This window comes from Cherax quadricarinatus, chromosome 3, assembly GCF_038502225.1.
Source record: "Cherax quadricarinatus isolate ZL_2023a chromosome 3, ASM3850222v1, whole genome shotgun sequence".
Taxonomy (NCBI): Eukaryota; Metazoa; Arthropoda; class Malacostraca; order Decapoda; family Parastacidae; genus Cherax; species Cherax quadricarinatus.
Window position 1 is genome coordinate 70,127,255 of NC_091294.1, and position 15,735 is coordinate 70,142,989.

General features: G+C 39.4%; 1 protein-coding gene across 7 annotated transcripts in view; it reads right to left on the reverse strand.

Moving 5' to 3' along the window:
- Positions 1–15,735, reverse strand: part of LOC128705515 (uncharacterized) — a 246,038-nt gene that overhangs the window by 138,387 nt on the left and 91,916 nt on the right. For all 7 annotated transcript variants that reach the window (XM_070092288.1, XM_053800705.2, XM_053800711.2 and 4 more), the window contains one exon: positions 15,242–15,401. In XM_070092288.1, the coding sequence (XP_069948389.1) occupies positions 15,242–15,401 (160 nt within the window). The remainder of the gene's footprint in view (positions 1–15,241; positions 15,402–15,735) is intronic.

The window sequence follows — 15,735 nt, forward strand, 5'->3', positions numbered from 1 at the left end:
CATGCATGTTTTAAGAGGCGACTAAAATGCCGGGAGCAAGGGGCTAGTAACCCCTTCTCCTGTATAAATTACTAAATTTGAAAAGAGAAACTTTTGTTTTTCTTTTTGGGCCACCCCACCTCAGTGAGATACGGCCGGTTTGTTGAAAGAAGAAGAAATACATGGTTTATGCAATATCAGAAGAGAGTTCTGGAGCAAGCTTATTACATTACCCTGTTTATTATGGTATGTTTCTTAATACAAGTCAGCCCTCCTCCTACCACACCTCGAGCTAATAAGTTACCACCAGTTTGCAATTTATCTTTTGCAACCTATTTCATCATCTTTTGTTCTTAAGTGGCCAGCAATTGCAATGATGGAATATTTGCTCTGCCACACACCTCAGGCCTTTGCTTTACATTAGACCTAGTATCACCCTCTGGTGTTTATGCCCACTCCTACCACTCCCACACCACCAGCTGTCTTGTGAACACAAATTATACACTTACTCTCCTGTATTACCATGCCACATCTGATTTTTTCATCAACTTGTGTTGTGTGTGTTTTTTTTTTTAACACAACAGCTATATTCCACCGAGGCAAGGTGACCCAACACAGAAGAAACACATTTTTCTTCTTTTTACACTTAGTAATTAATACAGGAGAAGGGGTTACTAGCCCTTTGCTCCCAGCATTTTAGTCGCCTCTTATGACACGTATGGCTTACGGAGGAAGAATACTTCTCCACTTCCCCAAGGAGCTGGATCTTATTCATGTCCTCACAAAGGAAATCTAATGTTGAAGGTGCCAAGAAATTTAAATATGAAACTCTGCTTCTAGTGAAGAAAATTAAGATTATAAACATGCTCAAAGGTGGTGCACATGTGATCGATGCTGCCTAAGCCTTTTGTATGAGAGAAACAATAATTCATTCAATCTGAAAGAGTGAGATCCTAAAAGCTTGTCTGAGGGTGGCTGCACACCTGAGCAAGTGTTTGATTCTGATGAGACAGGATTATTCTGGAAGATAACCCTAGATCTTACTTTAGCAAACGAGAAAATTGCACCTGAACTCGAGGCAGAGTAGAATCATTTCAGCTTGCTTCTTTGTATTAATATGTCAGGTGAATTTAAGTGCAGGCCACTGCTTATTATTTAGTCCAAGACTCCCTGTGCTTTGTAACAAAGATAAACATGTTTCCTGTCATTTGGTGGTCTCACCAGTCAGCATGGATGACTCGAATCTTGTTTATTGAGTGATCCAGTTATACGTGAAGAGAAGAAACCTTACATTCATGATTCGCCTTAATGATCAGTCCTGTGTTCATCCTGAACTCTAGCAAGACATGAACCTAAATGTAAAGGTTGTTTTTACCACCAAATACAACATAATATTACAACCACTGGATGAAGGTGTAATTAAGGCACATGAGTATCAACATACACAGGGTGGTTCAGAAACTCCTCATAACAATGGATACTGACCCAAAGCTTGAAATGTCAAGAGTTCTGGGATAAATTCAACATTGCAGAAGCAATACCTCACCTCAAAAGTGCATATGATAAAGTGCCTATACACCATCAATATTATAACCACTAGATGAAGGTGTAATTAAGGTATACGAGTATCAACATGCACAGAGTGGTTCAGAAACTCCTCATAACAATGGATACTGACCCAAAGTTTGGAATGTCAAGAATTCTGGGATAAATTCAACACTGCAGAAGCAATACCTCACCTCAAAAGTGCATAGGATAAAGTACCTATGATGGGGAAAAATGTGGCCTACTGTGATGAACAATTTTGTAGATTTTCCTCAGTGGTGAAAGAAAGGTCCATGAAAATGTTGATCTGGGAAGAAGACTGCCAGATGATGGCTTCGAAAATATGAAACTGGAAGATGTGAATGAACTCTCAGAAGATGAGAAAAAATGCCAATAGGAAATATTGGCAAACTCAGTGCTCAGATAGAAGGTAGACAGCAGATAAGGAACAACAACTTGCAGATAAACGGTTAATACTGTACAGGCTTTTTTCAGTGAAGAGGACCCTGGCTTATCAAGAAGCACTGCTGTGAAGCAGATTCTGTGTAAAGCAATGATGCCTCACTATCTTTAAGTAAAACACACTAGAGAGACATGACAGAATACTTGAGGGCTCCAGTAACAATTCTGCATTCACCTCAGCCCACAAACCCCAGGTATCCATCTCAATCCATGAACCCCAGGTATCCATCTCAATCCATGAACCCCAGCTGTCCACCTCGTCCCAAGACCACCTGCCATCCACCTCGGCCCAGCAGGACTACAGCAACCCTCTCCACTAAAGCCCCTTATACACATATGGTAAGAAATATTAAGTGTTGACTTTATTAGATTATGCTAGGTTAAATCATCTTTGGTTTACTATATAATGTATTGTAAATACAGCCTCTCCTCACTTAATGACAGAGTTCTGTCCCTAAGGCCACGTCGGTAAACAAATCTGTCGCTAAGTGAGGAGCATACCATAATGGCAGTGGGTTTGTGTCACTGACATCATTAATAAACTCGTCTAAAGAACAAGCAAACCTACATTCAACTATAGACACACATGCTAAACAAATAAATTCTCTCACCACCAAGGTGTCAGAAGCTACACAAGACTGGATGTTAAACATGGAATCCCAATGGAATGCATGCTTCCAGTATCAAAGAGATATGATTGAACAAGACAAGCTCCTAGATTCTGTCATTTTAACCAGCTCTACCTTACCACCAGATATAAACAATGAGAATTGCACCATCAAAGCACTCCAACTAATAAAAGATGAGATAAAAGTTAACATTAGAACCAGTTATATCCAGGAGGCCCGACTGCTAGGCAAGCCGGGTCAACAATAAAGTGTTAGGTTAAAATTCAATTCCATTGACGTAAAAAATTATCTAATAAGTTCCTCCATCAAGAAACAGAGAAATGTGTATATAAATGAGTGCCTAACTAAAAAATGTCAGAACCTAATATACAGACTTTGAAAACTTAAGCGTGATAATTATTTTTTATTTTATTTTATACTCACACTGGCCGATTCCCACCAAGGCAGGGTGGCCCGAAAAAGAAAAACTTTCACCATCATTCACTCCATCACTGTCTTGCCAGAAGGGTGCTTTACACTACAGTTTTTAAACTGCAACATTAACACCCCTCCTTCAGAGTGCAGGCACTGTACTTCCCATCTCCAGGACTCAAGTCCGGCCTGCCGGTTTCCCTGAACCCCTTCATAAATGTTACTTTGCTCACACTCCAACAGCACGTCAAGTATTAAAAACCATTTGTCTCCATTCACTCCTATCAAACACGCTCACGCATGCCTGCTGGAAGTCCAAGCCCCTCGCACACAAAACCTCCTTTACCCCCTCCCTCCAACCTTTCCTAGGCCGACCCCTACCCCGCCTTCCTTCCACTACAGACTGATACACTCTTGAAGTCATTCTGTTTCATTCCATTCTCTCTACATGTCCAAACCACCTCAACAACCCTTCCTCAGCCCTCTGGACAACAGTTTTGGTAATCCCGCACCTCCTCCTAACTTCCAAACTACGAATTCTCTGCATTATATTCATACCACACATTGCTCTCAGACATGACATCTCCACTGCCTCCAGCCTTCTCCTCGCTGCAACATTCATCACCCATGCTTCACACCCATATAAGAGCATTGGTAAAACTATACTCTCATACATTCCCCTCTTTGCCTCCAAGGACAAAGTTCTTTGTCTCCACAGACTCCTAAGTGCACCACTCATCCTTTTCCCCTCATCAATTCTATGATTCACCTCATCTTTCATAGACCCATCCGCTGACACGTCCACTCCCAAATATCTGAATACATTCACCTCCTCCATACTCTCTCCCTCCAATCTGATATCCAATCTTTCATCACCTAATCTTTTTGTTATCCTCATAACCTTACTCTTTCCTGTATTCACTTTTAATTTTCTTCTTTTGCATACCCTACCAAATTCATCCACCAATCTCTGCAACTTCTCTTCAGAATCTCCCAAGAGCACAGTGTCATCAGCAAAGAGCAACTGTGACAACTCCCACTTTATGTGTGATTCTTTATCTTTTAACTCCACGCCTCTTGCCAAGACCCTCGCATTTACTTCTCTTACAACCCCATCTATAAATATATTAAACAACCACAGTGACATCACACATCCTTGTCTAAGGCCTACTTTTACTGGGAAATAATTTCCCTCTTTCCTACATACTCTAACTTGAGCCTCACTATCCTCGTAAAAACTCTTCACTGCTTTCAGTAACCTACCTCCTACACCATACACCTGCAACATCTGCCACACTGCCCCCCTATCCACCCTGTCATATGCCTTTTCCAAATCCATAAATGCCACAAAGACCTCTTTAGCCTTATCTAAATACTGTTCACTTATAATATGTTTCACTGTAAACACCTGGTCCATACACCCCGTACCTTTCCTAAAGCCTCCTTGTTTATCTGCTATCCTATTCTCCGTCTTACTCTTAATTCTTTCAATAATAACTCTACCATACACTTTACCAGGTATACTCAACAGACTTATCCCCCTATAATTTTTGCACTCTCTTTTGTCCCCTTTGCCTTTATACAAAGGAACTATGCATGCTCTCTGCCAATCCCTAGGTACCTTACCCTCTTCCATACATTTATTAAATAATTGCACCAACCACTCCAAAACTATATCCCCACCTGCTTTTAACATTTCTATCTTTATCCCATCAATCCCGGCTGCCTTACCCCCTTTCATTTTACCTACTGCCTCACGAACTTCCCCCACACTCACAACTGGCTCTTCCTCACTCCTACAAGATGTTATTCCTCCTTGCCCTATACACGAAATCACAGCTTCCCTATCTTCATCAGCATTTAACAATTCCTCAAAATATTCCCTCCATCTTCCCAATACCTCTATTTCTCCATTTAATAACTCTCCTCTCCTATTTTTAACTGACAAATCCATTTGTTCTCTAGGCTTCCTTAACTTGTTAATCTCACTCCAAAACTTTTTCTTATTTTCAACAAAATTTGTTGATAACATCTCACCCACTCTCTCATTTGCTCTCTTTTTACACTGCTTCACCACTCTCTTAACCTCTCTCTTTTTCTCCATATACTCTTCCATATACTCATATACTCTGATGCATGATAATGCATCAATAAAACAGTGCTTTACTCGTGATGGCATTATCATGGTAAAATTATCAGACACGGGTCGTAGGTCTGAAATTACAAATAATCAAGAACTAGATTGTTTCCTCACATTCACTGATTTGACTGAACCTTGTTAAGCCATATCTCAACACATTATCAACCATGTTCAGTGCTGTAGTTTAGAAGAATTTACCCTTAGTCTAATCCATATTTTCATGACTGTTAATGAATAACGGAGCGGTAATTAATTCTCAGCTACTTAAGAAGCCTAAGGCGCTGTTCAAGGTGCTAATCCAGGTACTTAAGTGTTTTATTCTGTCTTATTTTATACTTGAAACCATTACTTTTAACTCTGAAATAATCAAGGTGCTATAGTGTTTAACTTTAATTTTCAGTAGCTCCATTATTTTTTAGATTTAAATTAACTATCCTAGTTCATAAGTTCATAATTGGTAGTGGTTTAACTATCTTAGTTCATAAGTTCATAATTGTTAGTTGTTTAACATCACTGCTTTTGTCTTTTTGTTCTTTGATAATTGTAACAGCTATTTCTCTACGTACCCCTTATGAATGTAATTATCGATCCTGATATCAACCTCTTACTGAACAGCACGCGTAGTCCTAACAGTAACTGCCATTACTACACTGCTAGTCAGGCTAATACCCTTCTCAGTATCAGCAAGAACATTACAGTCTTCAACTACAATGTTAGATCATTGAGTAAACACTATGATGACCTCATTGCACTACTTAAGTCTCTAAATGCTATTATAACTCTCATTATACTTAGTGAAACCTGGCTCAGACAAGATCTGACAGACATATTTACCAAACCTGGTTATACAGCCATACATAACTGTAGGCCTGACCAGAGGAGGCACTGCCATCTATTACTCTGATGAACTAGAATGTGTGAAATCAACTAATGTACGGGACGAAAATGGTGAATATATAATAGCCAAATTCACATCAAGAACACTTAAGAAACCAATAACAGTTGGTGCAGTCTACAGATTACCACACTCAAACACTTACACTTTTAGCAATAACCTTAGAAACATGATAATTGAGTCAGAGTTGAATAAACACCATCTGATACTAGCAGATTTCAACATCAACCTTATCCAAGCAACCGACCCTCCAGTAGCTGATTTCACAAATGCTATGAACAACAGCTTATTGCTACCCTCTATAACAAAGCCAACAAGAATCTCTGACACAAGTGCCTCGTTACTCGACCATATCTGGACCAACATAATATCCCCACTTCAAGCAGGTATAATCACAGATAACATCACAGACCACTACCCTACCTTTCTCATAACCAACTAATCTAAATTGCCTCAAGAAACAAGAAAGATCCCGTTTTTGCCTGCATGATGAGATATCGATAAACAACCTAAAACTAGCTCTAGGTGCCATTGATTGGCAGAGAGAGCTAGATGACAGTAATAATATTGATAAAGATATCAATTTTTTTTTACATAAAACCCTAAACCTCTACAACAAACATTGCCCAATCAAAACGAAGCAGATAACAGAAAAGAGGCTAAACAGCCCATGGCTAACTAGAAGTATCCTCAAATCTTTTAATAAAAAACATCAAATTGAAACAGTTCAGATTAGGCTTAATTACTAAAGAATTTACTAAAAGATACACATCAATACTCACAAAACTAATACGTAAAAAAAAGCAAATGTATTATGAAAATAGATTTAGTGAAATGAAAGGTGACATGAAAAGTACCTGGCAAACCCTCTCCAAAATTTTGGGCTCAAGGAAACTGACTGGAAATAGAGAGATAGACTTAATTAAACCAGATGAACCTCACATGCAACCTATAGACACGGCCGACAAATTTAATGTCTTCTTCTCTACTGTAGGATCAAAGCTAGCAAGTCAAATTCCTAGCTCAAATACCCATCCGAGCGAGTACCTCACTGGCAACTATCCAAATACTCTATTTCTAGCTCCAACTAATCCCACTGAAGTCTCACTCATCATTAAATCATTAAAAAACAAATCAGGTGATCTAGATAACTTGCCGCCATTCATATATAAAAAAGCTGCACCAGAACTGTCACCTATTATTGCAACAATGTTTAACAAATTTATAGCATCCTCAATCTTCCCATCCATGCTCAAGACAGCAAGGGTCACCCAGATCCACAAAGGTGGAGATCCAACTGATTTGAAACAATTACAGACCCATATCAAACTTGCCCTTACTCTCCAAGATATTTGAAAAAATAATACACAAGCAACTTTACTTCTACCTTACATCCAACAACATGCTTAACCCATGCCAGTTTGGATTTAGACCAAAAAAAAGCACGAAAGATGCTATTATACAAATGCTTGACCTAATATACACAGCTCTCGATAAAAATGAATATCCCCTGGGGCTCTTTATTGACCTAAGAAAAGCATTTGACACAGTTGACCACAATCTCTTGCACCTCAAACTGAATCATTACAGCATAAGAGGACATTCTCTTGACTACCTAAAATCCTATCTTAACGATAGACACCAGTATGTACATGCAAATGGAGTCAACTCCACTATCCAACCTGTAGCTGTAGGAGTACCCCAAGGTAGTGTCCTAGGCCCACACCTCTTTCTCATCTACATCAATGATCTCCCCAATGCATCCCAACTCCTTACACCAGTTCTATTCGCAGATGACACTACATATGTCTACTCCCATTCAGACCCAGCTGTGCTTGAAAACACTGTAAACAATGAACTGCTAAAGATATATGCTTGGCCCTCCTTACCCTGTACCACTCTCTAATATATCCTTACCTCACCTATGGTATCTGTGCCTGGGGCTCAACCATTGCCAACTACCGTAGACCCTTAATAATCCAACAAAAAGCTGCTGTGTGGGTGATAACCAGCTCCTGTGCTAGACAGCACACCCCACCACTTTTCAATAGACTCAACTTGCTAAATATACAAGACATACACTCTCATTATTGTGCCTAATACGTATACAGAACTTTAAACTCCACTGTAAACCCTCCCCTAAAACTACTCCTCGACAGTTACAACAGAATGCACAGTCACAATACAAGGCATAAGGCACTTTTCAACATCCCTCGAGTAAGACTCTCACTATGCAAGAACGCTATGCACATACAAGGCACGAAGATCTGGAACTCGCTACCGGAACAGGTCAAGGATCCTCAGACAGTTTACAAATTTAGGACTCTGCTAAAAAATCATCTTATTTCACAATATTAACCAAATCTACCAAACATTTACTGACTAGTTTTTTCATGTGACCACCTGGCTTTTAATTCTGCCATTCCATAAAATATTACCACCTGCACCATTCCTTGTAAATTAGATTTTGTACTAAGTTTACATAAGATGTATTAAGTCCAAATAAGACTGTAAAACAGCTAACCACTATTCTATGTTTAGTTTTAAGTATAATTACTATGTACTATTCTCTTATCTAGTTTTAATTAGTTACTATGTATTAGGATTAGTTTGCCCGAAATGCCTCGGCATGATAGTGGCTATCTTTGTACTAGGCAAATCAAAATTGTAATTACACATTGTAACCTTTACAAAGAAATAAACTTATTATTATGATTATTATTGATTTAATGTCACCTTTGTACCATTTATAACATTTCTGGTATATTTTTAAATGTTTATACAGTAGTGTACTGTATACAGTGGACCCCCGGTTAACGATATTTTTTCACTCCAGAAGTATGTTCAGGTGCCAGTACTGACCGAATTTGTTCCCATAAGAAATATTGTGAAGTAGATTAGTCCATTTCAGACCCCCAAACATACACGTACAAACGCACTTACATAAATACACTTACATAATTGGTCGCATTCGGAGGTAATCGTTATGCGGGGGTCCACTGTACTTTAATAAGCAAAATAGAGAAAATCAGCTCTAATATACATTATTTAGGTATGCTTACTGGTCAGAGAGCCCGTCGTCCGAGTCATTGGTAAACGAGTACGTCGCTAAGTGAGGAGAGGCTGCACTTTTTCTACGTACCCATAACATGTAAGACGGAGAGTAGGATAGCAATGAACAAGGAGGCTTTAGGTAAGGTAGGAGGTGTGTAGACCAAGTGTTTACAGTGAAACATATAGGTGAACAGTATTTAGATAAGGCTAAAGAGGTTTTTGTGGCATTTATGGATTTGTTAAAGGCATATGACAGAGTGGACAGGGGGAAAATGTGGCAGATGTTGCAGGTGTATGGCATAGGAGGTAGGTTATTGAAAGCAGTGAAGAGTTTTTACAAGGATAGTGAGGCTCAGGTTAGAGTATGTAGGAAAGAGGGAGATTATTTCCCTAAAAGTAGGCCTTAGACAAGGATGTGTGATGTCACTGTGGTTGCTCAATATATTTATAGTGGGGTTTTAAGAGAAGTAAATGCGAGGGTCTTGGCAAGAGGTGTGGAGTTAAAAGATAAAGAATCAAACACAAAGTGGGAGTTGTCACAGTTGCTCTTTGCTGATGACACTGTGCTTTTGGGAGATTCTGAAGAGAAGTTGCAGAGGTTGGTGGATGAATTTGGTAGGGTATGTAAGAGAAGAAAATTAAAAGTGAATATAGGAAAGAGTAAGGTTATGAGGATAACAAAATGATTAGGTGGTGAGAGATTGGATATCAAATTGGAGGGAGAGAGTATGGAGGAGGTGAATGTATTCAGATATTTGGGAGTGGATGTGTCAGCAGATGGGTCTATCAAGGAGGAGGTGAATCATAGAATTGATGAGGAGAAAAAGGCAAGTGGTGCACTTAGGAGTCTGTGGAGACAAAGAACTTGGTCTGTGTAAGCAAAGAGGGGAATGTATGAGAGTATACTTGCACCAACACTCTTGTATGGGTGTGAAGCATGGGTGATGAATGTTGCAACGAGGAGAAGGCTGAAGGCAGTGGAGACATCATGTCTAAGGGCAATGTGTGGTGTGAATATAATGCAGAGAATTCATAGTTTGGAAATTTGGAGAAGGTGTGGGATTACCAAAACTATTGACCAGAGGGCTGAGGAGGGGTTGTTAAGGTGGTTCGGACTGATGCAATAGTCGGAGAAGTGGCAGATGCAGTTTAATATTGACAAATACAAAGTTCTAAATGTTGGACAGTTAAATAACCATGCCACATATAAACTAAATAATGTAGATCTTAATATTAGTGACTGCAAAAAGGATTTAGGAGTTCTGGTAAGCAGTAATCTAAAACCAAGACAACAGCACATTAGTGTTTGCAATAAAGCTAACAGAATTCTTGGCTTCATATCTAGAAGTATAAATAATAGAAGTCCTCAGGTTGTTCTTCAACTCTATATATCCTTGGTTAGGCTTCATTTAGTCTATGCTGCTCAGTTCTGGTCACCGTATTACAAAATGGATATAAATGCTCTGGAAAACATACAGAGGAGGATGACAAAGATGATCCCATGTATCAGAAATCTTCCATATGAGGATAGACTGAGGGCCCTGAATCTGCACTCTCTTGAAAGGCGTAGAATTAGGGGGGGATATGATCGAGGTGTATAAATGGAAAACAGGAATAAATAAAGGAGATGTAAACAGCGTGCTGAAAATTTCCAGCCAAGACAGGACTCGCAGCAGTGGTTTCAAGTTGGAAAAATTCAGATTCAGGAAGGATATAGGAAAGCACTGGTTTGGTAATACAATCGTGGATGAGTGGAACGAACCCCCAAGTACAATTATTCAGGCTAAAACGTGTAGTTTTAAAAATAGGTTAGATAAATACACGAGTGGGTGTGGGTGGGTGTGAGTTGGACCTGACTAGCTTGTGCTGCTGGGCCTGGTGCTGTGCTCCATCCTTGAGTGGAGGTGATCAGACTGGGTGGGTCATTGGGCTAATAGGGATGGGGGCGGGGGGTCACTGGTCTAATCCAGGGGGGGGGGGAGCATGGACCTACTCCGCATGGGTCAGTAGGCCTGTTGCAGTATTCCTTCTTTCTTAAGTTCTTATGTAGAGAGAATGGAACAAAACAGAATGACTTCGAAAGTGTATAAATCTGTAGTGGAGGAAAGGCAGAGTAGGGGTCAGCCTAGAAAGGGTTGGAGGGATGGGGTAAAGGAGGTTTTGTGTGCGAGGGGTTTGGACTTCCAGAGCGTATTTGATGGGAGTGAATGGAAACGAATGGTTTTTAACCCTTTGACTGTTTTGGTCATATACATGTATACAGTGGACCCTCACCTAACGAACACATCACATAACGTTAAATTCGCCTAACGATACATTTTAACGCTAACATTTTGCCTCGGCTAATGTTAAAAAACTCGCCTAACGATATTCGTTCTCGGGTACCAATTAATATCATTAGGTGAGGGTCCACTATATACATCTTACTAGCCAGTGTTTCGGATGTATTAATACGCAGGCCCACATGTGAGAGAATGGGTCTGTGTGGTCAGTGTGCACCAAATAATGAAAATGGCCTTGAAATTGAGCTCAAAGTAGCGGAAATGTTCGATTTTTACCAATGTTCAGGAGTAAGCAAATCACACCACATGTCCAATACACATCAACTAAGGAGTCTAATATTCTTTCACTAGTGCACTGATATTACTTATGCCATTTTTACAATAATGCAGAAGTCTGCATAACAGTAAATTTTGTATTTTTTGTATGAACAAAAAATCAAGATAGAAAATTATAGTAATATAAGAGGGGCTTAGAGATGTGACTAATGAACAGAGGATATGTTATTCTGGACCCTATTTTGAAATTTGCATCTTTTTTAATTTGCATGAAATTGGCCAAATTGCCAATTTCTGACCACTTTATTTGGTAGTTCAAATCAGTAAATGGGCGGTTTCTTGTACTCAACTGATAGAAAAAATGGAGTTCTAAAGAAATAGCTATGAGTTTGGTCAACTCGAACAACGGAACTGATCAAAAACAGGGCTCAAAGTCGGCGAAATCACCGATACGTATATTCATCGAGACCGCTAACTTCACGGGAGTGTAATTCCGCGAGTTTTAGACCAAATTTCGTACTTTTGGTGTCATTACCATTGGGAAAAGATTCTCTCTCATTTCATAAGAAAAATAATTTTTTTTTTCCAAAAATTTTGCAACATGGAATGACAGTTTCAGAAACAGGCTTGCGACAGTCAAAGGGTTAATACTTAAAACGTGCTGTTGGAGTGTGAGCAAAGTAACATTTAAGAAGGGATTCAGGGAAACCAGCAGGCCGGACCTGAGTCCTGGAGATGGGAAGTACAGTGCCTGCACCCTGAAGGAGGGGTGTTAATGTTGCAGTTTTATAACTGTAGTGTAAGGCACCCCTCTAGCAAGACAGTAATGGAGTGAATGATGATGAAAGTTTTTCTTTTTTGGGCCACCTGCCTTGGTGGGAATCGGCCGATGAGCTAATAAAAAAAATAAAAAAAATAATGTGTGTGCCTTTAATGAAATACAGTGAACCCTCGGCTAACGAACGCATCGCATATGGTTAAATCCGCCTAACAAAGCGTTTGAGCGTAAAAATTTTGGCCAGCCTAACGATAAAAAACTCGCCCAACATCATTCGTCCCAAACCTGTCTGTCCAGCCTGAGCACCTCAGCTGCCCTGCCGTCATTGTTTACAAGCCAGGGTGGCCGGTTTTATGCATACATTCAATACATTTTGTATTTTTCCATTGTTTATAGTGCTTGTAACTGCAGAGAGAATGGAGCGAAACAGAATGACTTCAAGAGTGTATCAGTCTGTAGTGGAAGGAAGGCGGCATAGGGGTCAGCCTAGGAAAGGTTGGAGGGAGGGGGTAAAGGAGGTTTTGTGTGCGAGGGGGTTGGACTTCCAGCAGGCATGTGTGAGTGTGTTTGATAGGAGTGAATGGAAACAAATGGTTTTTAATACTTGGCGTGCTGTTGGAGTGTGAGCAAAGTAACATTTATGAAGGGATTCAGGGAAACCGGCAGGCCGGACTTGAGTCCTGGAGATGGGAAGTACAGTGCCTGCACTCTGAAGGAGGGGTGTTAATGTTGCAGTTTAAAAACTGTAGTGTAAAGCACCCTTCTGGCAAGACAGTGATGGAGTGAATGATGGTGAAAGTTTTTCTTTTTCGGGCCACCCTGCCTTGGTGGGAATCGGCCAGTGTGTTAATTAATATAACTGCTAAATAAGCTACCATGGGCCCAAAGAAAGCTTCTAGTGCCAACCCTGTGGTAAAAAGGGTGAGAAATACTATTGAAATACTATTGTACCATGGTCAGCTGTTGCTGCACCACCGTCAGCTGTACTACTTGAAGATGTGGAGAGACTGTTGTTGGTGTGGCTTAACGAGAAACAGTTACTGAGAAACAATTAGCCCCAGAGGGTTAGCCACCCAGGATAACCCAAAAAAGTCAGCGAGTTATCGAGAACTGTCTAACTTATTTCCATTGGGGTCCTTAATCTTGTCCCCCAGGATGTGACCTACACCAGTCGACTAACACCCAGGTGAACAGGAAAAAATGCCTGGAATTAGTGCTCATATTGGTGAATTTAAGGCCAGCAAATGTTGGTTTGAGAGGTTTAAGAATCGTAGTGGCATACACAGTGTGATAAGGCATGGAGAAGCTGAAAAATTCCATCCTCAACAAGTGTTCAATTGTGACAAAACAGGCCTGTTCTGGAAGAAAATGCCAAACTGGACCTACATTACTCAGAAGGAAAAAGCACTCCCAGGACACAAGCCTATGAAACACTGGCTAACTTTCTTATTTTGTTGTAATGCTAGTGGGGATTGCAAAGTGAAGCCTTTACTCGTGTATCACTGTGAAAATCCCAGCGTTCAAGAAAAACAGTGTCTCAAAGGTAAGTGTCATTTTAACATTTATTTATATAGTTATTGTGCATGTCTCATTGTTTTCTTTGTAGGGAAAAATATATTTCATGAAAAAAAAATTTATTTTTTCTTTAATACTTTTGGCTGTCTTGAATGGATTAATAGGATTTCCATTATTTCTCATGGATAAAATTAATTCAGCTAATTTCGTCTAACGGTGAGCTCCCAGGAACGGATTAATATCGTTAGCCGAGGGTCCACTGTAATTATTAGGTGAATTATGAATCTCACTCTTTCAGTGGCTGTCACATAGACCTACATCAATGAGGCCAGGGTCCCTCAGATAATTCTATGACACGAGCTCAGCTAAGATAAGCTACGAGCGGTTAATTTTAGCGTTGATACAAGAGAATGGGTCTGCACGGTGAATGTGCAGTGGTTTTTATGGATTTGCTGACTGTTGCTTAGCATCATTTTATAAAATGGAAGAAAAGTACTGAAATAGAGATAATTTTGATTAGTTTCAATACCAAAAGTAGCTTGAAATTCCGCTCGAAGCAGCAAAAATATTATATTTTTGCCAATATTCATGAGGAAGGGTAAGGTCTCTCTGCAACCCCCAGTCTATTTTATGAGTTTTAATAGGTTTGATTTAATTATTCAGCCACTAAACCATAACCAATCATTCCTAGATATATTTTATTATCTGGGAAAAAAAGTAAATCTATTGTTCTGTGATTAAGAATTCAAAATGGAAGGCAAGTATAATATAGCAGAGGTTTAGGGACATGACTAATGAACAGAGGCAATATTGTTTTAGTGCCTGGAATGTCTACATTGTTTATTTTGAATTCTATTTTTAAATGGGAATTTTTTAATTTTGTGTAAAATTGGCCAAATTACTGACTTCAATACACTTTTTATAGAGTAGCTCGAATAGTTGAATGAGTGTTCTCTCACGTTGAATCAATAAAATGGAAGGTATACTAGCAAAATATCCAAGAATTTGGTTGAATGGAACAATGGAATCAGGATAAAACAGAACTCAGAGTGGGCAAAATTGACGGTGTAAACTGTGCCAAGACCGCTAACTTTGCACCTGCATAATTCTCTAAGTTTTCCACCAAATTTTGTACTTTTGGTGCCATTACCTTCAGAAAAAGATTCCCTACAATTTCAGAAGAACAAAAAGACAAATTTTAAATGTGGACACTGAAATGTTAATTTCAGGAGTCTGGACAGTAAAAGGGTTAAACAATGGTTTGCAAAAACTTACCAACAGTGTATTGACTACAGTCCTGAATCTTATTCACAATGGCATCAACATACTGATTTTTATCTGGATGGTTGGCTTTAACTTGAGCTCCAATCTTGAGAACACCTTTCACAAGATCATCAGACAAAACACTGGATCCCAAGCCCAGCTTAAATGTCACCTGCAAGTAAAAACAGAATTATGAAAGTTAGTATCATAAAACTCATTCAATGTAGAATGCTGCAGATTCCTAAGGCATGTTTATATTATCATAGCTTGTTAGACATGCAAAGGTGATGCCAGGGTGTCTGAAAGTTTCAGGTGCAACCTTTAATTAACACAGGTTTAACCTCCCACTTTGAAGAAGGAGAATGCAAAAAAACTGTTAACCACCAAACAAACAACTATCCATACATTAGCTCCACCTTACACTATATATACCATAGTTAAGAGACTTCACAAATATGGAACAAAATTCACTGGTATAACTGATTTGGGAAGAATGGAAAAAAGTC